The sequence below is a fragment of the Archocentrus centrarchus genome, chromosome 2, assembly GCF_007364275.1.
Source record: "Archocentrus centrarchus isolate MPI-CPG fArcCen1 chromosome 2, fArcCen1, whole genome shotgun sequence".
In the NCBI taxonomy this organism is placed as follows: domain Eukaryota; kingdom Metazoa; phylum Chordata; class Actinopteri; order Cichliformes; family Cichlidae; genus Archocentrus; species Archocentrus centrarchus.
Window position 1 is genome coordinate 10359960 of NC_044347.1, and position 21964 is coordinate 10381923.

Consider the following 21964-nt stretch of genomic DNA (forward strand, 5'->3'; position numbering starts at 1 on the left):
TTCTGTCATTGCTGTTTTATCTGTTTTAGCCCACTTTAGTTTCTGAGGCTCTGCAAGCCACTTTGCAAACCCACATCCACCCAACTATTTAACAATAGTGCTTATGACAAACACAGACTTAAAATAACTAACAAGAATTTTAATAATAGAATAATTCTTTTAGTTGTATTTTTAGGGCAAAGGCTCCAGGGCAGAAATACTGCTGTGACTACACAAATGTGAAGATTTTAATGAATTTTGACAGTTAAAATAAAGCTCAGCATGACTCACAAATGTGTCTACAGTAGGTTGTGAAGCATGAAGCTGCACCCATCTGAGATCAGCATACAGAGCTCAGTGATACTTTCCCAGATAAATAAATAAATGAATCCCAGCAAAGAGGAAGAACTTCCATCATGAGAACTCTTCTTCAGCCATTCTGAGAGCTGCATTAGTTTGATGCTGACTCTAGTTTTGGCTCATGTTGACAAGCTGTAGACGACACACTGCAGAAGAGTAAATCTGTGTGTCCGATGAATCGCTGTGGTGACAGATTTTTCGTATTTTACAGAGTCTGCAGTGAAACAGGAGGAGGAGGAGGAGTAAGAGGAGCAGGAGGAGGAGGCAACGTAGGACCAAAGCTTTGAACCCGCTGTGACCTCTGCACCAAAACAAGGGTTTAAATTCAAATTGTTTACAAAGTACTCAGCCAGACATTCGTTCTGAGTCACTGAATGAGTGCAGGCAGATTTTCTGCCTGTAAACGGCTCTGTGTGTTTGATATCATACAACCAAACAAACAGGAATGTTACATGTGTGGATTTTATCTGAGAGAAAGGCAGCTGGAAAAAAATATTAGAGAATAGTGTTATTGCTATTATTATTATGTGTTTATATGTTATCAACATTCCAAGTTTTTTTTTTTTTTTTTCCAGCTCAGCTTTTTAATGATAAAAACATGCTTGCATTTCAATATTCATCAGTCAGAAATCCAAGAAATTCCAGATGTAAGAAATCAGTCAGTCTTGGATTTTTGCTGCACAGATGACTTATGGCAGCTGAGTTCTTTTGCCACGCCTCATAATAATTTGTAGCAGGCTTAGAGGGGATGTGAGGGGCAACTCAAATGACTAGCAGTGTTAATGACCGACAGATGAAGAGAGCAGGGGTGTCATACTTATTTTAGCTCATAAAGCTCTGTTTGATTTCTGGTGGGCTGGACCAGTAAAACCAGTAATAAGAGTTTTTCCCCTCTAAAGAATTATATTCTGCAAACATTCACCAGGTCCAAGATTTTACACCAGCTGCAACCATAAGCCAGAGCAAAGACACCTCTCATCTGGCTAAAGAAATTCTTTTATTTCTTCTTAAATTATGTTCTTATTTAATGAGTGGTCTGATTTCAAACAACAGGAAGATAATAAGCAGCCTGAGATCTCTTAAGCACTTTATATTATGAGGGAAAGCCCGTGCAATAATTACAGAGAAAGCCCAACTATCAAAACGACCCTCTATGATCAAACTCCCTTTAACAGAAAGAAACCTCCATCAGAGCCAGGCTCAGGGAGGGGCAGTCATCTGCTGTGACTGGTTGGGGCTGAGGGGAGAGAGAGACAGGACTGCAGTGCTTGCATGACCAGGATCTGCATAAACTACTGAAAACTTAGTTGTATAACAGGGATGATGCCTGTAGGGCTGTCATGAATTCAGATTTTCATTATATGACTATACAATAATAATAACATTGTAATATCGTTATACATTTGAAAAAAAAAAATAGTGAGGTGCCAAATCATCCTCAGCTTTATTTGTCTTCAGTATTTCCCAGAACAGGAGACGAGTAAAGAAAGTCCTGCAGGTCTGAGCAGCACTGAAGGGACAGAGGAGCCAGCATTAGCTCAACAATAACATGTGAAACTGCTGCTGGATTATTTATGCTATTATGTGTGAGCATAACATGAAGTTTTCATTGTTAAATATCAATGTGATAGTTAATACTAAATAATGAAGTTTGCTTTTACTCTCTCTAAAATACTGATATTACTAATAACTGCTGCTTTGAAGTAGAATAATGCTCGCAGACCAAGCTTTTAAGGTACAATATCTTGATTCATACATAAAAACAAACGTGACAAACTGCTACAAGAAGCACTAAACAACAGACTGATATGAAAAATGAAAGGAGGGAATCAAATATGACTAAAGGATCAAAAGCTTTGTAGCACTGAGAGTTTGTTCTTTAAAACTGGAGGAGTGACTTTTAGCACCTGGTGCTGCAGTAAAGGAAAACCGTTAGTGGTGCAAAATCCTCCATTACTGATGCAATTAAAGCTGCTGTTAGAGATTTTTTTTCTCATTATTTTCACACTTCAGCAACGGCCCCATGATCAATCACATTCCAGGTACAGAGAGAAGCGACGTGTTTGTTTGTTTTTGTGTGTTATTTTGTGGCTTTATCACAGTTACCTCAGAATTGAAATGTTCATTGAGTTCATTGCAAACACACAGTTATAGTTTGAACACTTTAATGGTGCAGAATGCTGCCTGTGGTGCACTGGAACATATTCAGACACTAACTACAGCTGCACCAGCATCTCAGTGTTCAGACTTTACTTCAGCTCAGTTCAGTTTTATTTCTATAGTGTCAAATCACAACCAGGTGTTTTTCAGTGCAGCCCTCTGCAGCTTGATCATTTATTTTCCATCAAACGATGCAGCATCCTTTCATTCCTGTCAGTATAAATAGGATAGTCAGTGTGATATTTTTCTGTTGAGCTTTTTGTGTTTTCAGTGTATTTAAGAAGGTGCTCCTGCTTTTTAGATTTTCATGCTGCTGCAGGTGAATTATTTATTTTTTTTAATAAAGTGAATTGGAGGAATACTAAATGGGTATTTGGGACTGAAAAACATTAAATATTCATAAAGGCATTTTTGGCTAAATTTTCTGCTGTTATTCTGTTTGTTGTGTTCATGCTGACAGATGCTGTTAAAGTGTGAATATGTGGATTTATTTTTTTGTTACATTTTTTTAAATAGACTACTTATTATTGTTTGCATTGTTGATGCTAAATCTTGATGTGTTAATGCAATAAAGCCACGACAGACTGCCGCAGCCTTACTGTAAGCACATAAAAATCTGCAGCCTCAGATGCCTTTGTTTATTTGTTTGTTTGTTTATTCAGAGTGCCTTTACTGCACTGAGAGCTCTCTGGTTTCAGGTTTAGTAGAAAGTGTGCCACCCTCAGTGCAGTGGGTCACATTATTGTGACATTTGTCAGGACACAATCACATATGAGCCTTTTCTCACCCTCTGGGTGATGTGACATGCTGTGAAAGTGACTTAAATGTATGAATGTCTGCTGGTTGTAATCTGGATTATGGGAACGAGTTTAATGTTGCACATTTTTTTATAATCCAGCACAAAATAAAAGCTGCTGTTCTCATGTCTGTCTGTGAGGTTTCTTTCTGATCTATAGACTCTACAAGGAGTTGTTGCATAAACTTTGGCAGATGTGTTCTTTACTCAAAGATGGGCAGCATGATATTCATATTCCTGTATGTTCAGGCCTTTTGTACACTTTGTATTTGTGATATGCAGCCTTTTTCTCCTGTCTGATTGGCTTAACTTAATCATGTGATCATACTGTGCTGGTGATAGGCCACACCTTCATGATCATTATGGACTGGGATGGAGAAAGTGGGATTCTCTATATGTAGAAACTGACCTCAGCTGGCAGTAGCTGATAGTAGAAACTGGTGAATCTCAAATTTGCAGGGTCTGTGTATAGAAACATCAGTTCCAGGCTGCGTACTACATTATGTTTGTATAAGAGTGCAGTATGCTACCACTAGTTTTGCAGAAGGTAATCAGAGGTCTGCAGGAGGGTCTCTGTTCTGAAATGGGCAGTGGTGTTAGTCTACATTTTTGTAGTGGGTTATACTGTTGCTTAGAAACAAAAGTACACTGGTTATTGTAATGTAATCGACTATTTATTTTGATTTCTAAGCATATTTAACATTGCAAAATTTCTCTGATGTTTACATTTAAATAAATGTACAACAGTTGGCTTTGTATTAAAAACATGTAGAATCTATAAAACAGTATAAAAGCAAAAACAGTTTAAGTATTAGGAACTAAGTACAGAAGTACTTTACAAAAAGACAGGATGAACCAACTCAATGTGTTTATCAAACAGGTTCTTCTAAAGCTGCCTCTGTGACTTCAGGGCAGCTGGTTTATAAAGACATTCATAAACTGTAGCTTGTTTAATCTTAATTTTCAGAACATTGAAAAATCCTTTAAGCTGCCGCGTCTCTCGATTTGTGTCTGAGCTGTTCCCGCCTACATCCCCAGCCAATCATAAAGGAGCAGCTGAATAAGAAACCAATCACAGAGCAGAGAGCTGTAGTAATGAGCTCAGCCAATGGCTGTGAGCCTCAGATGGAGCCGGAGGAAAGGGAGCGTATGGCAGCAGGTGACAGCATCGGAGAGGAGCAGTGAAGTGTTTGCGCTGGTATTTAGAAGCAAATTACGTATCAATGGGCACTTTTAAGTGGTTACACGGAAATTCACAGGCTTTTCTAGTGGGTATACGGCGGATACCAGCGTATCACGTAGACCCCACCACTGGAAATGGGGCTGTGATGTTATCCTGACTTCTATGTGTATTTGATATTTTCATTAATTACAGGAGGATTTTCTTCCTCTAGGAGAACCCTGACCCCACTTGGCACCGTGGAGCAAATGTATTGCAAAATGTATTTACGTTTCTCGGGGGGGGATCACACTGAAGATGTGGAAGTCCCACTTAAGTAGATTAATAGAATTGTATAATGTTAACAGCTGCTGCTGATTTGATCTGTAATAACGCGATAATATGCAAAATAATAAGACATTAAAGTTAAAATAAACTGGAGTGCAAAGTATAATATTTACGTCCAAAACATATTGGAGTAAAAGCAGAAAGTGGCATAACAAGAATACTGAAGTGTAACTCCAATAAACCTGGACTTCACGTTTAAATTCCCGCTCCTGCAGGTGGTGCTGGCCTTGTCAGAGTTACAGCACTCTTAGCCAATGAAACTGGCTGCTGAACACTCTCTCTTCACCCCTCATACTGTCAAATCTAGACCCAACCCAGCTCCCCTTGGGCAAAATCTGTTTTTCCTCTTATAAAGGTTCCAACTCTAAATCAGATCACTGTTTCAGGCAACTCTGGTCTCCTCCCCCTCTGCGACCTTCTATTGGAATAAATTTTCCCCTGATGTTGACTGGGAAAAAGTTTGGTCTGTACCACAAAAGTTTCTTTTAAACAATCAAAACCAAAGAAGTTTCCTTTAAACTGCTCCACAGGTTTTACCCAGTGAAAGTGTTTTTAAACAAGTTTAATCAAGACATAGATTTAAATTGTTCATTTTGTGAGTTACACCCTGAAACCATCTCACACTTATTTTGGTCTTGTGAATTCACTTATAAATTTTGGAAAGATGTTAACACATTTGTTAATAAGAATATTTATCAAAATATTTGTTTATTTTATCACAATATTATTTTGGATATTTCAATAGTAAAAACACTGATGCCTCCTTTCTCATTAATCTCATTTTATATGCTGCTAAATTTTACATACATAAATGCAAGTTTTCAAATCAAAAACCTAAATTCTTCATTTTGAATCTGAGTTTGAAAAATATATTACGACCTTATCCCAAATACAAAACAAAAAGGCTCTCAAGACAATATCTATCTGTAATACATTTAATGTTTTTATCTGAAAACCCTCTTGTGTCCACTTATTCTATTTATTCTTTATTTTATTTATTTTTTATTTTACTTCTTCTATACTTTTCTTTCTTGTTTGAATTGTAAGTTGCTGTATAATATATGTAAGTTCGTGTTTATAACTGTATCGTTGCTATTGTTCAATAAAGTTGTTAAAAAATAAAATAAATAAATTAAAAAAAAAAAAAAAACTGGCTGCCTGGATTGTGACACATTCTGACGTGACAGGAACTGTTTTGCTTTCGATTTCGACGGTGGTGCAGTTCGTGTATTTCTCGCTCCTCTCGCTGTTTTCCTGCCTCTTCTGTGACTTTTCGTTCTCAGTCCCGCTGCCGTTAACGGCATTATAACCGTCTCTGTTGTTTTTCGTCTCAGTTTTCATTCATATGACAGGATGTTTGTATTTACGCCGTTTGTGATCTTAGCCTTCACCGCTGTAGGAAGAGTTGCTTCCGGTAAGATTGGAGCTTTTGTGCAGATTTAAACAGCACAGCCTCACACTGAAGGCGTATATTTAATGCACATATAACCTGTAGTGTTATATCAAGGTTTACTTTACAGGCGTTCCGCCGCATAGTTACAGCGCTGTGAGGAAAACCGCTGGGTTGTGGCTGTTGGGGCCATCTTAGGCTAACACCTTCCTGTGAGGGGGTTAGCCTGTACTCCATACGAAAAAACTAAACCTCCAAACAAAGTGTTTGAATGTGTTCGGATGAGTTTAAAAGAGCAGAAATGTTAATTTTCTAATGTCTTATAGACCTTTGAGATCAATCCTTGTTGTGGCCTCACAGGACTGTGTTTAATTTAAACACAGTCCTGTGAGGCGGAAATCACAGAGCTGTCTGAGGATGTGAGCTTAGCATAAACCAGCTAACAGAGTATGCGGTTTTCAGGCGCATAAAAATGTTGCTTTTCTACATATTTGGGAAGTTTAGACTCATTTATTTGTACACTAATTTTAAAACTACTTCTTCTTTTGAAGTAGCAGAAATCCTTCAATAATAATCAAAAGTACCTCACATCAGTATTTAGTTTCATAACTTCATTGTTAGTTACAGTATGTCAGCGATCTGTGATTAAAAAATGAATTAATGTCCGTTACCTGAGACAGCTGATTATAAAACAATACCAGGTGATAAACACTTTATGAAATGAAACATCAAAGTCTTCATTTATAAAACTGAATATGAGAAATCACGTTGATCTTGTTTTTATTTTGCCATCGACACAGAGACCTACAAGAAAGGACACAAAGCTGTGCTGTCACCAGGCTCTGTGCCCGGTCCCATCACCAGCATCGAGTGGAAACATGATGCGGACATCGCTGTGGTCTGGTACGGACAGGAACGACTGAGTACGGGACTTCAAGGTACACGCAGGATTTAACAGGAAATACACAGAGTGTGTAAAAATATTTGTCCCCTTCCTGATTTACTATTTTTTTTTTTTTTTTTTTTTTTTACACATTTGTCACATTTGCATGTTTCAGATGATCAAACTAATTTCAATATTAGACAAATAAAACCTGAGTAGATACAAAGTGTAGTTTTTACATGATAACATGATTTATTAAGGGAACAAAGTTATCCAGACCTGCCTGGCTCTGTATGAAACAGCATTTGCTCACTAAACCTAATAACTGGTTGTTTCACCCTCTGTTTTAATTGTTTAAATTCAGCCACATTGGAGGGTTTTCAAGTTTAAGGTCAAAGCATCTCAATCTGATTTAAGCCCAGACTTTGACTCGGCCACTCCAAAACCTTTGGTCTGGGTTTTTTGAGCCATTCAGAGGTGGACTTGCTGGTGTGTTTGGATCATTGTCCTGCTGCATCACCCAAGTGCTCTTGAGCTTCAGGGCATGAACTGATGGCTGGACTTCCTCCTTCAGGATTTTCTGGTAGAGAGCAGAATTCATGGTTCCATCAGTTACAGCAAGTCGACCTGAAGCAGCAAAGCAGCTCCAGACCATCACACTACCACCACCATGTTAGACTGCTGAAATGCTGTGTTAGTTTATGCAGATGTAACGGGATTCAAACCTTCCAAAATATTTGATTTTTTTTTTTTTTGACTTTGTGTTCTTGTTGGTCAGCAGTGGGTTTCTCCTTGAACTCTCCCACAGATACTATTTTTTGCCCGGTCTCTTTCTTAACTGAGCCAACTGAGGCCTGCAGTTCTTTAGATGCTGTTCTGGGTTCTTCTGTGACCTCCTGGATGAGTCGTCGATGAGCTCTTGGAGTCATTTTGGTAGGCCGGCCTCTCCTGGGAAGGTTCCCCACTGTTCCAAGTTTTCTCCATGTGTGGATAATGGCTCTCAAAGTGGTTCACTGGAGTCCCAAAGCCTTAGAAATGGCTATATAACTTTTTCTAGACTGATAGATGTCACTGACTTTGTTTCTCAGAAGATTTTTTAGATCGTGGTGTTGTGTTGCTATTTGAGATCTTTTAGCCTGCTTCACTTTGTCAGACAGCTTCAGTTTAAGTGATTTATCAGGCCTGGGTGTGTTTAGTGAAACTGAACTCCGCTTTCCTGAAAATGTGCTTAATCACAGTTAGTTCATCATTTAACAAACGTCATTTAGCAGTTACTTATTTAACATAGTAGGTAGGTTTGGATCGCTTTTTCCCCTTAAACAAAATAATCATTTAAAAACTGCATTTTGTGTTCACTCAGGTCTTCTTTGTCTAACATTAAAATTTCTGAAAAATGTAAATGTGACAAACATGCAGTAACATAAGAAATCAGTACACTGATGCTTTCATGCTGCCATCTTTAGACAAATAATTCTATTAAGTTCACCTTTATTCAGGGTTTTTGTTACGGTGGAAGAGCTGCATTTAAACACAAAGAAAACTGAGTGCAAAAAAAAAAGAGGATAATTTAAGGTTTAAATGATCAGTTTAAGGCAGGAGTCTCAAACTCAAATGACCCGGGGACCACGGCTGGCTCTGTCATCTCATTACAGGGCCGCTGTGTTTTATATATTTTATTATATAAAGAAGAGTTTATTCAATTACGCTGCTCTGTCTGCAAACACTGTGACAGAGCAGATTATTGTATATGTGTAACAGTATTTGCAGACAGAACAGCATAGTTGCATAAACTCTTCTTTATGGACATCAGCAACTCTCAGCATGGAGACACGGCCCTTCACTGAGTGGGTTTCCCGCTTTGTGATTAATTCATTGAGCACGTCACCTGCTTCAGCTTCAGCTTCAGCGTCCTCACCGGCTTTATGGAAAGGTTGTTGCTGGGATAGTGTTCCTCTTTGTGGCCGCGCACCTATTTTTTTCCTGTTATCTTCCTCCTCCTCATAATGCTGTCCGTGTTTAGTCTCATAATGATGCTTGAGATTGAATCCTTCAGAACAAAGTTTCTCCTTACATATAAGGCAGATCGATTTCCACCAAACTCAACAAACAGTTATTGAAAACATTTTGTGAAATTGTCTGTTTGTGATCCACTTTTCTTTTACATGAGGAAACATTTCTGCTTCTGCTGCTAATATTTATTTATTTTTTATCGTTATCTGCCCTGATCGCCTCAGAAACTGCACTTACTTTGCAATTTGTTTGCATTTAAACGAATGAAAAAAATTTGAATACAATACTTTTTATCATTTAAATTATATGAGAAATTTGTCTTAATTGGGGAAAAACTAAAATTAAAAAAACAAAATTAAAGGGCCAAATTATATTATATTTTTGACATCAGTTCGCAGGCCGGGAGTTTGAGACCACTGATTTATGGTGTTATTAATTTGGTTTAGTAGGATTTGTTATTTATGACATCAGGGATTCTTTATAATCTTCTTATTAATCTGCTGAATGTATCTGTATACCAGCTGCAGCAAATGAAAAGGTTTTAATGACATTTCTACTGAAGAAGAAGAAGAAGAAGAAGAAACAGCCTTTATTGTCCCACAGAGGGGAAATTTGGGTGTAACAGCAGCCGCAGTTATTATAAATATAAATAAAGATATAATAATTCACACAAGTAGAGAAGTAGCAGATTTTAAAAAAATCGAATGATAACGCATGAAATGTCTGTCCATACTAAAATATAAAGGTGGAGGTCATTTTAAGGTAAAAATATATAAAATAGGGAACACTGAGTATATAAATCTGGGATAGTTTTAAACTCCTTCGTCTGTAAATCACCAGAAATCCATGGAAACACCTGAATAATGTAACTGTTGTGCTTTTAGGTCGCTGTGAGGTGAACACCAACACTGGAGCTCTGACCATCACAAACCTGAGTGTGAAGGACAGCGGCAGCTACACAGCAGAGATCAACAACAAAATCATGAAGACGACTAAAATCAAAGTCATCAGTAAGTGCAGGAATTTGAAATGAAGTTTGTTTGGAATCGTTTGTTTTTCACCTGATTTTAAATCAAATTCATGTTTGCTGCTTTTTTCTACCAGCCCCCGTCCCCAAACCCACCATCAAGAAACAGTGTAACTCTGAGGTGACTCAGTGCACTCTCACCTGTGATACCAGCATCACTGCTGACATGGGAACAATCACCTATTCCTGGAAAGCAGGTGACAGGCAGATACAGGCAGAGTCTCCAAGCAATCAGCTCAACATAACAAAGGTACAAACAGGTTGTTGAAGCACATGACGAGTCAGCTGGTCTTTGATGGTCAGACACCAGTGTTTAAAAATGATAGAAAACTTAAAACGCAGTCAAAAACTTAAAAAAAAATCTAAATACTTTCAGTACTTTTTTTTTTTTTTTAAAGCTTTATATACATTTGTCATTTATTTTCAATTGTTAAGATTTTGTTTCTGTCATTTAAAGTTTTAAATGACTAACTGTGAGTTTTGGTTGGTAACAACAACACCCAAAAATAACTCTAAAAGCAAAGAATTGAAGTAAATGGAAAGAAGCAAAATTATAGTGTGGAGCATGGCAACAATTAAAGACCAAAGAAACAAAAATTTAAAATAAAGAAAAGGAAATATTTGCAGTTTTATGTTTACCAACTTATTTTTTAACATTTTTTTCAAATTATGTAGCCAAATACATAATCTGACTTCTGACCTACTCCACAAGTTTGGATCACAGATTTACATCTTTATTTAATATCTGTCCCGACTCTGCGGGACATTTTAGTGCATATAGTCAGTAAGGATATACACCCATGGACACTTTATTAGGTACACCTTGCTAGTATATATTTGTTCTGTTTGTGGAAGCCAGTTGAGGGGCAGCCAATTAAAAGTAAGCTCATGACGATAACAATGGATTATTAGTGAATAACGCAGGGCTACACCAGCCAAGTTTATGTTTACAACAGGCTCATAACAGCAGTGGAGGGAAATGTTCAGTCTTACTTTTATTTGACATTTTCTTGGAATTCATTTAAAGCTGATCTGGGTGCAGTCTGACATCTCTGAGCCCCGATGCTGCTGCTGTTAAACTTTTCATTCTCAGCAAGTACAAACGTGTCCTGTAATCTGATTAAAGGGTAATGAATGTGTTTCATTTATGAGCTTCTCTCTTTTCTCTGGATTCGTAGAATAATACAGAGTTTGTTGGAAAAATGATCAGCTGTCAGTTGGAAAATCCAGTCAGCAGTGAACGCAGTGATGACATCATGAGCCCGTTCACAAACGGTGAGTCACCAACACGTCTTTATGTTTAACAGCAGAGACTGTGACAGAATGTGTTTTGATTAAAGGTGGATTTTTATTGATTTAAAGATTCAAATGCAGCATTCTTGTAACGTTTTATTAATTTATTCTTTCTTTTTACTGTAGAGAGTTCAGTGGGTGGGACCGCAGCAGCAGTAGTGATTGTGTTGCTGATTGTGGCGTCCCCGATTGTCTTAGTTTGTGTGCACAAACGTAGATCAGGAAATGCAGATCAAAGTAAGAGGCCACAGATGATTACAGTTATTCTGAGTGCAGTATTATTTTATTGCATTTCATTTACGTTCTTTTTATTATTTAGATTTCCGCTTTTTGACATCCTTTATTTAATTTTTTAATTCTACAGATTTAATTGAGCTCAGTTCATTTAAGTTTATTTCTATAGTTTTTACCTTTATGAGTTATTTTATTTTGCCACATTTCTTTTTCTTTATTGATGTGTTCTACTTTATTTCATCTCTTTTGTTACAGGTTGGGGTCAGTGCTGTGCATGCTTTAACACGAACAATTTCCTAAATCCTGGTATGAAGTAAATCTTATTTTATATTATTAACTCTTTGATATGGTGTGCTGTGTAATATTGACTCTGAGTGGAGGATGGCAGTTATTCTTTGAGTTTTAATCCTAAAAAAAATCTTCAAAGCATTTTGATGAGTTTAAAGATAATCAGCTGCAGTTTCTCTCTGCGCTCCTTTACATCAAAAAATGTCAGATTAGATTCAGAGCGTCCTGATGTTTAAAATGCAGCCAGTGATTTTAAAGGGTTAAAACACAAGTGAGATCCAGCAGCAACACTGCAAACAGTCTAAATGCAGCAAGAAGTATCCTGAATCAGCTGGTGACACACATAACCCTCCACATTGCTTCAACCACTGGAGATTAAAAGGCAGGTGATGGAGCACGTAGATGCATTTAGGTATCTGGGACCTGCGGTGATCATACAAAAAGGCACAGCAGCGCCTCTTTCTGCTGAGAAAGCTCAGGAGCTTTATCATAAGCAAAAATGCCACTGATTTATGCTGATTAATAGATTTATACTACATGTGCTTATTTTAATCATAGAAATGCAGCAAACATTTTCAAAAGCTGCAACATGATGGAAACTGATTTCCTTCCTGTTTTTATGTTGCAAGTTTTTGACTCCTTAAAAATATCCTGACGTATTAAAGAAACAAACCAGACAAACCTGCAAAACAGAGAGTGACAAACCTGTGACTCACAGATTGCTCCTCACACCCAAGAACAGCTTCAGAGTTTATCAGCCTCACTGCCTCCTATCAGCTGAATGTTAATGGTGCAGAATTGAAACAAACGTACGCTTCAAAATCTCTGTTTTTGTCTCCAACTCTTGCCTCCAACTTTCCAGGCTCAAAATTAGCTCCAAAGCATTTTACAGTTTATTCATTACAAACAGTGTTACACACATTTGAAATCTCATAAAGAAGATGTGACTCATGAATGTCAACCAGGGGAATTTCCTGTTACCCTCATTTATTTGAAATCTTAAACATCGAAACAGTAACAACATCCTTTGTTCGTGATGTGTGTTTGAGCTCAACAACTCTACACATAAACCAGAATTACAACACAATGATTAATGACTGATGTTGAGTTCAGCGAGTTAACACACACGTCTTTGTGTTTATTACAGGACGGACAAATCGACAGACACGACAACCGAACCACCGAGAACAACAAGGTAAGCTTTCAGGTCCTTTGGAAACACTGAAAATGTGCCTGCATTTAAAAGTGTCATGGCCTTCAGTCTTTGTAGCTTTGAGGAGCCGCTGCTAACACCGACAGACACACAAGAGGTGTGATGGGTTTGATTATGTAGAGCTTGAAAAGCACCACACTGAATTATTATATAAATATGTGTATATAAATAGGTGGCTATATAAATAACTTGATTTTTAATGGTCATCAGGACATAAAAAGTACAAATATAGAATCAACGGTCAAATCTGGTTTTAAATAAATACTCTTATAAAGACTTTAGAGCCACTTGTCTGTTTGTTGGTTGCAGCAGTATAATAGAGTTTTCAGTGTTTCTCAGATAATGTACTGCTCATGACATACTTTTATTATCTTGCAGAGATGAAAAAATTGATGTCTGAAAATGCCAATGGAGCTGGTGAGTAAAATCTTAACTAATAATGTAAAAACAAACAAAAAAAAATATTAATAAACAGTGACAGCAGATGATGGCCCTGATGTTTCCTACAATACCAGATATTTATTTTTGAAAGTATTTTGTCTGGAGTTTCATATGCATTAAAATTCTGAATCACTCGGATGAAGAGATCAGTTACGCCATTAGTTACGGCCGAGGGTGAAGATACTGCACCACCTTCATCATTCAAGTTGTACTAAGAGAGTGGGAAAGCTTTATATGTGTGTGGGAAAGCTTTATAAAGCCTTAAAATATATATAAATAATAAATAAATATAACGCCACTACTTCGTGGATTTTCACCTATCGTGGGGGGTCTCTGGAACGTAACCCCATGATAGGTGAGGGATCACTGTACAGTCAAGATGATAATGTACCACACATAAACACAAAACAGCACAGCAACAGTTGTAATCTGAGCGTTTACCTGCAGTCAGGTAAACTCCTTCTGCTGGATGAAAACTGTGGTCAGGGCCGTATTACCGACTGGGCGAGTGGGGCTGGCGCCCCGGGGCCCATGGATCCAGGGGGCCCAGGGGGGGGCCCAACAACAATCCAGATACCGATGTCGATGCTGATTGCGATAGAGCCCTCTATTCTAGGATCTTCTTTAGTTGTACTTCTTTAGTCTATAAGGGTTAACTGAAATGGGCTGGGGGGAGTGACAGCAGTCAGAGGGCCCTCGGCCACAGGACATAGGAACCAGAGGGCCCCTGGGCCATGTCGTACAGCAACCAGAGGGCCCCTAGGCCACGGAGGACGGCAATCAGAGGGCCCCTGGGCCACGGGGGATGGCAAAGGGCCCCTGAACCACGGGATATGGCAACCAGAGGGCCCCTGGGCCACGGGGGACGGCAATCAGAGGGCCCCTGGGCCACGGGGGACGGCAACCATAGGGCCCCTGTGCCACAGGAAACAGCAATCAAAGGGCCCCTGGGGTACGCGGTACGGCGACTAGAGCGCCTAGGGGGACAGCAATCAAAGGGCCCCTGGGCTACAGGATATGGCAACTTCGACTGTTCTTGACTCTGCCAATTACGAACTGTGAAGGGGAACGGTCATTCTCCAGAATGGCTCGAATAAAAAATGAGCTCAGGATGAAAATGACCCAAAATCGTCTGAACTCCCTCTCACTTCTTGCAATTGAATCACAGTTTGTGCAACAGCTGAACTTTGATGAGTTGGTAGATGATTTTGCATGAAGGAAGAGCAGAAAGAGACTTTTGTAGGGGAGTGTGTGTCGGGGGGTGGGGGGGGGGGGGGGGGGGGGTGGGGGGGGGGGGGTGGTATAGGCTCGGAGCGGGAGGGGGGGGGGGGCGGGGGGGGGCCCCTTGCAATCTCCTTGCCCCGGGGCCCAGACCCACCTTAATCCGGGCCTGACTGTGGTCCCTCACTTTTCACTGCAATTCCAAAGGGGGTGTGAACATTGTGAGTGAGACGTGTGCAGCCATCCACACTTGTGGGTTGAATCTACCATCTGGGTGCTTTTCTTCCACTGGAAGGGTGGGCAGGTCCCAGAACAGAACACACGTCTCACTCACAATATTTGGCATCATTCCAGCTGCTGTAGTTAATGTCCCGACTTTTCTTGAGATGATAAAGTTCAACTTCAGACTTCATGGACAATAATTTTAGTCTGAAACCTTTTAGCTTCTCACTCAACATGTTCAGTGTTCTTTCAGCTGGAGACAAGATTCAAACTTTAAACAGATCTGAAGAACTTGAACTATTAAAGTTATATTTGACAAACGCTCAATATGATTATTGGAGATTACAAACATGATTTCACTGTGACTGATGGATCCCTGAAAATCCCACTTTATCAGGTAGACCTGTGCCATTATTAGGAAAGTTTCTGTCTACTACTGCACTTTATTAGGTTTATCTAATATGGTAGCTGCTTTGTTGGGTGCACCAGTTGCCACTTTTTTAGGTATACCTGTGGCCACTTCATTAGGTACTCATTTGGCTCCTATTTTAGATACTTGTGATGCTACTTTAATGTTACACCTGTGTACACAACAAAGGTGCCCCACCCAACTTTCCTTGAGGTAATGCAGAGCCCACAAATCACTCCTGTGACTGATCATTAAAAGGTTCCATGAAGCATTTTATCAGCATTAAACAGAACGTGAGCTTCAGATGCATTTTGATTCTGTTTTTATCATCTGACAGCACCAAGTTCTGAGAGCCAACCAGTGAGGAACCAGGACCAACCAGAACCTGAGCCCACAGGTACCAGCAATGGAGCTGGTGAGTAAAATCAGATCCAGCAGGAGGAGAAAAGGGAGCAAACATGCTAAATATTTGCACAGATGATTGTTGGTAGGATAGAGCTGCAGGATAAGATGCACTTTAATCTGCTGAGTTCTTCATATGTTTTTGTCCATTTAGCTGCTTCTGCAAACTTTGTGCTGCAGGAGCCGTTCAGGTGTCAGAAACATTCAGCATTTTCAGGACATTTAGGCAGTTATTTTTCTTTTTCTGTAACTCACAGTTGTAGAAATATTCAGGTTTTTTACCCCTCAGCCTAAAAAGGCTGGTTTATTGTTGTCACCTCGCTGGGCAGGTGTGTGGGTAGCAAATTTAACTTTGTGAACCAAATAACTCAAGAACACTAGGATGTTAAAATTCATACCAGAGATGCATCCAGTAAAAATCTCAGACATGTTTGAATCTTGACAACCTTGACCTCAAGTTAAAGGTCAGAGGTCAAGTTTTCTGACACTCTTGTGAACTCAATAACTGTGACCATAGATGCATCTGCTGAAAACCTTTATGACTTAGTTATTACCATAATCATGCCAATCACAGAAAGGGAGACTTTGAACTATTAAAGTTGTATTCAGTCTCACACTGATAATTGAAAAACCCTCAGTATGATTATTGGAGATTACAAACATGATTTCACTGTGACTGATGGATCCCTGAAAATCCCACTTTACCAGGTAGACCTGTGGCCATTTTATTAGATACACCCAGATCATTAAAAGGTTTCCTGAAGCATTTTATCAGCAGTAAAAATAACGTGAGCTGAGGTTCAGATGCATTTTGATTCTGACTGTTTTTAATCATTTGACAGCAGCTATTCCTGAGAACCAGGAAGATCCAAACCAGCACCAACCAGAACCTGAGCCCACAGATACCAACAATGGAGCTGGTGAGTAAAATCAGATCCAGCAGGAGGAGAAAAGGCAGCTCTGTGTGAGCAGGAGCTGCAGCCTGTTTCACCAAATGTACAAACTGAAGCCAACCAGTTTCACAGTGAGGCGGTCCACTCTCTGTGACACTGGAACTGGTCTGTCAGGTCAATAACAGCTGTCACCTGTTTATTTTCAATTTGACAGAAATGCCCAACAGCACTTCAGAGCACCAAAATGAGGCCGGACCTGATCAAACACCTGCTGAGTCCACAGATCCCAGCAGTGAAGCTGGTGAGTAAACTGTTGTGTGTCAGACTTGTTATCCTGAGTGTGTACATGCACTCACATCATCCAGTGTAGTTATAAGCGCTCCACTCCTGCTTGGATGGTACATTCAGTGTGGACGGCTGCACACGTCTCACTCACAATATTTGGCATCATTCCAGCTGCTGTAGTTAGTGTCCCAACTTTTCTTGAGATGATAAAGTTCAACTTCAGACTTTATGGACAATAATTTTAGTCTAAAACCTTTTAGCTTCTCGCTCAACATGTTCACAGCGTTCTTTCAGCTGGAGACAAGATTCAAACTTTAAACAGATCTGAAGAACTTGAACTATTAAAGTTATATTTGACAAACGCTCAATATGATTATTGGAGATTACAAACATGATTTCACTGTGACTGATGGATCCCTGAAAATCCCACTTTATCAGGTAGACCTGTGCCATTATTAGGAAAGTTTCTGTCTACTACTGCACTTTATTAGGTATATCTAATATGGTAGCTGCTTTGTTGGGTGCACCAGTTGCCACTTTTTTAGGTATACCTGTGGCCACTTCATTAGGTACTCATTTGGCTCCTATTTTAGATACTTGTGATGCTACTTTAATGTTACACCTGTGTACACAACAAAGGTGCCCCACCCAACTTTACTTGAGGTAATGCAGAGCCCACAAATCACTCCTGTGACTGATCATTAAAAGGTTCCATGAAGCATTTTATCAGCATTAAACAGAACGTGAACTTCAGATGCATTTTGATTCTGTTTTTATCATCTGACAGCAACAAGTTCTGAGAGCCAGACAGTGAAGAACCAGGACCAACCAGAACCTGAGCCCAGAGGTACCACCACTGAAACTGGTGAGTAAAATCAGATCCAGCAGGAGGAGAAAAGGCAGCTCTGTGTGAGCAGGAGCTGCAGCCTGTTTCACCAAATGTGCAAACTGTTTGTTTTTGGTGCTTTGAGAAGCTTTTAGAAGTAAAAAGTGTCAGAGCTGTGACTCACAGGTTTGTCTGCAGTGTGTGAGTGAGAGGCTATTGTAAAGTATGAACAGCAGTTCATGTAACAGTGAAAAAATCAGTGTCACAGTGAGGCAGACCCCCCACTGTGACACTGGAACTGGTGTGCTCTGCAAACAGGGCATCGATCCCTCCTGTGAAACAAAATGTAATTTTTTTCCTCAAGTATTTTATCAGCAGTTTCAGGTGCATTGTGATTCTGACTGTTTTTATCATCTGACAGTAACAGGAGTTGGCTACCACCCAGTGTCCACCGTGGACCGACAAGGACCTGTGTCCACAGGTACCAACAATGAAGCTGGTGAGTAAAATCAGATCCAGCAAGAGGAGAAAAGGCAAAACCCTCACATTTACTCCTCCAAACACCTCTGTGCCCAGATAGCTCAGTCTTTGTCTCGTCTGACCATTAAACTTTTCTTCACAAACATGATTTCACTGTGACTGATGGATCCTTGAAGTGGATGGATCCACTTTATCAGGTAGACCTGTGGCCATTTTATTAGATACACCCAGATCATTAAAAGGTTTCCTGAAGCATTTTATCAGCAGTAAAAATAACATGAGCTGAGGTTCAGATGCATTTTGATTCTGACTGTTTTTATCATTTGACAGCAACTATTCCTGAGAATCAGGAAGATCCAAACCAGCACCAACCAGAACCTGAGCCCACAGATACCAACAATGGAGCTGGTGAGTAAAATCAGATCCAGCAGGAGGAGAAAAGGCAGCTCTGTGTGAGCAGGAGCTGCAGCCTGTTTCACCAAATGTGCAAACTGAAGCCAACCAGTGTCACAGTGAGTTGGTCCACTCTCTGTGACACTGGAACTGGTGTGTCAGGTTAATAACAGCTGTCACCTGTTTATTTTCAATTTGACAGAAAAACCAAAAAGTACTTTAAAGATCGAGAATGAGACCAGATCTGATCAAACACCTGCTGAGTCCACAGATCCCAGCAGTGAAGCTGGTGAGTAAACTGTTGTGTGTCAGACTTGTTATCCTGAGTGTGTACATGCACTCACATCATCCAGTGTAGTTATAAGCGCTCCACTCCTGCTTGGAGTACATTCAGTGTGGACGGCTGCACGCTTCTCACTATTTGGCTTCTTTCCTGCATAGTTAAAAGCAGAGACCTGCACATCATTGCAGCTGCAGGTAAAACCACATGTTACATGTGTGATGTGTGCAGCCAGAGGTTTGAGGTTTGAGAGAGCCTGGAAATCAGATTCTGAGCAGAAACCTGCAAGAAGTGCAAATGTTCCTGAACCTTTTGTTCCTGCTTTACTTTAAAAACCTGGACTTGATGTGACCTTTAATGCTCACGGTGCAGCTGCAACAAACTGAAGTGTGTTTGGATCATATTTGTATTTATTAAAGCAGTGATTGCAAACATGTGATTATTTACAGTAAACACAGTTAAACATTCTGCACAGATGAGTTTGTAGGAAGAAGCTGCAGGATAAGATGCACTTTAATCTGCTGAATCAGAGAATAATCTTTGTGTTTTAATGTGAATGCTTATTAAACATTCACATCAGAGTAACCTAATTATTCTTCTGTTTGATGACACTTGATTAGGTACACCATTGGTCACTTTAACAGATGCACTTGTGTTTCTAATAAAGGCGCCTGAGTGTCCCAACTTCATATTTCAGGGACATTAAAACTTTTTATCTTTTAATGTCCTTCAGCTCCAGTTATGATTCATGTTTCTTAAACCAGTTTCAGTACATTCAGTACAGTCGTCTGTTTTTACACTTTTAACTGGCAGAAAGCTTTATTAAACTATTGTTATTAAGCTGGTTCAGCTTATTTAGATTCTCGTTTAGATTCTGATTGTCCTCCTTCTGCTGCTCAGTAAATCTGAGAGCCACATTTATCAAATGAATCATTGTAGTGAAAGATTTTCTTCCTTTAACAGAGACGTCTGCAGAGGCACCAGATGCTGAAGAGCCCCCCGACCATCACCACCAGCAGGAGGACGAGACAACAGAGGAGTAAAGCTGAGGACCAGAGATCACCCCCCCCTTGTGGCTACACAAGTGATGAGAGATTTGCACAGCACACAGCCAAATGAGAGTGTACTCAGACAGTGTGCACAGACTCAGGGAGATTTCTGCAGGTAAACTGCTCCGTGTGCTCATGCAGAACTGCACAGCATGAAGAGTGAACTGAAATGTTCCTGCATACTTGAAGTTTTGGAAATTCTTGAAAAAAAAGGCGACCCTGAACTGGAAAAGTGGAAGCTGGTGGATGGATAATAATTTGAGGCAGGCTTCGTTAAGGCGAAGCTGGTTATTTAACACTCGTGCATTAGAGGGTCAGCTAAACAAAGAGATGCTCAAAGGTCCATTCATTTCTCTGATGAGCTGCTTTGTTGCTGTTTACACGTGCTGATATGAAAATCTCATGAAGGTATTTTGATTCAGATTTTAAACAAGAACAGAAACGTGAAGCTATGCTGGATTATATTTATATAAATGTATTTTTATAACAGGAATGATGCATACAGGGCTGTCACAATATCAGATTTTCCCTTTAAGGCCAAAAGATTTCACAATAATATCTTTTCAATATCTACATGAAAAATAATCAGCCTAAATCATTTTCATGAATTCAGCTGAACCAGCGTGAGCACTGATATTTGCAGTAATCAGTTTGCACATCATGAAGTATCATGAAGTATCAATTATCATGGCACAGAGGATTGTTTATGATCTGTGCATTTTTAGCATAAATGTGAACATTACTGTGGAAATGGGAAAATCGTTACAGTCCAAATAAAAAAGCACACACGGTACTTTTAGTCACGGCTCATTTGCAGACCTGATCTCAGGTTTTTATGGTCCTAATAAATACATAAAAACAAACCTAACAGTAAAATTACCTCCAGGAATAATAAAACACAAACTGACAATAATCTGAGCAACCAAAGAGGAAAACCTTAATTCTGTGGGTTATTTCATAGCACTGCTACAATCAGCTTTAATTTCTGTGGACACACACACACACACACACACACACACACACACACACACACACACACACACACACACACACAGTGACTGAACCCATTAATGGTACCAAATGCTGCCTATAGTGCACTGATAGGGAACTGGAGTGCATTAACCCTTTAAAGCCTGAACCATGAAATAATTGCCAAAAAAAATGAATTATTAATTTGCATATATGAGTTTTATAGGATGTAGATGTCTCAAAAACTATTTCTGCTTTTTAAATATTTATTTGTTAGCACATTTCTGCCTTCACGTTTCTGTGCATGTTTTTAATGTATTTATCTTTATAGCTTTATTGTATTATGTTTTGTTACGTCATGCATTGCTGTCACTTTAGATGTTCAGTACTGCTCTATTAACGTGACTGACTGTGTTGCATTTATTACTGTAAACACACAATCCTCTGGACACTAAACTGCCTTTGTTTGTTTGGCTTTATTATTTTAGCTGATGTGCGGCTCAAATTAAAAAATAGCTTCAGTTAAAGGGTTAGGCTTACTTTTAATTTGAACTATTTTAACTCCCAAACATCAGCTCACAGGTCCACTCTAAGTGCTTCCAGTTTGCTTGAATGTAGAACAAACTTTACTGCACTGAAGGAGCACTGTGACAGTCCAAGTGTTGCCTGTGATATCACCACCATGCCTTCAGTGCCGTATAGTTCAGGTGCTATTGTGAGAGGGTTATTCAGGAACTATCATATCAGGCTTTTCTTGCCGTCCAGGTTATTTGACATGCTGTGAAATGCACTGAATGTTTGCTGGTTACAGTCCAGAATATGGGAACAGGTTTAGTGCACACAAACTGGTGTTACACATTTTTCTGTTTTGGCTGCAGGGATTGTTTGATAAAACTGGATTTTTTTGAATCGATCATTTTCCAGAATAAAGTGAATCTGTGTCTGTCAGTTTGA

The 21964-nt window shown here is 39.3% G+C and overlaps 1 protein-coding gene across 1 annotated transcript; it reads left to right on the forward strand.

Moving 5' to 3' along the window:
* Nucleotides 1-4390: 4390 nt before the first annotated feature.
* On the forward strand, nucleotides 4391-21945 carry LOC115798598 (protein TsetseEP-like). Its single transcript, XM_030755502.1, has 13 exons — nucleotides 4391-4454; nucleotides 6993-7130; nucleotides 9970-10095; nucleotides 10190-10362; nucleotides 11291-11387; nucleotides 11532-11642; nucleotides 15771-15848; nucleotides 16678-16755; nucleotides 16943-17029; nucleotides 17801-17878; nucleotides 18650-18727; nucleotides 18915-19001; nucleotides 19956-21945. The coding sequence occupies exons 1-13, from the start codon at nucleotides 4391-4393 to the stop codon at nucleotides 20033-20035; spliced, it is 1275 nt and encodes a 424-aa protein (XP_030611362.1). The 3' UTR covers nucleotides 20036-21945.
* The last annotated feature ends 19 nt before the right edge of the window (nucleotides 21946-21964 follow it).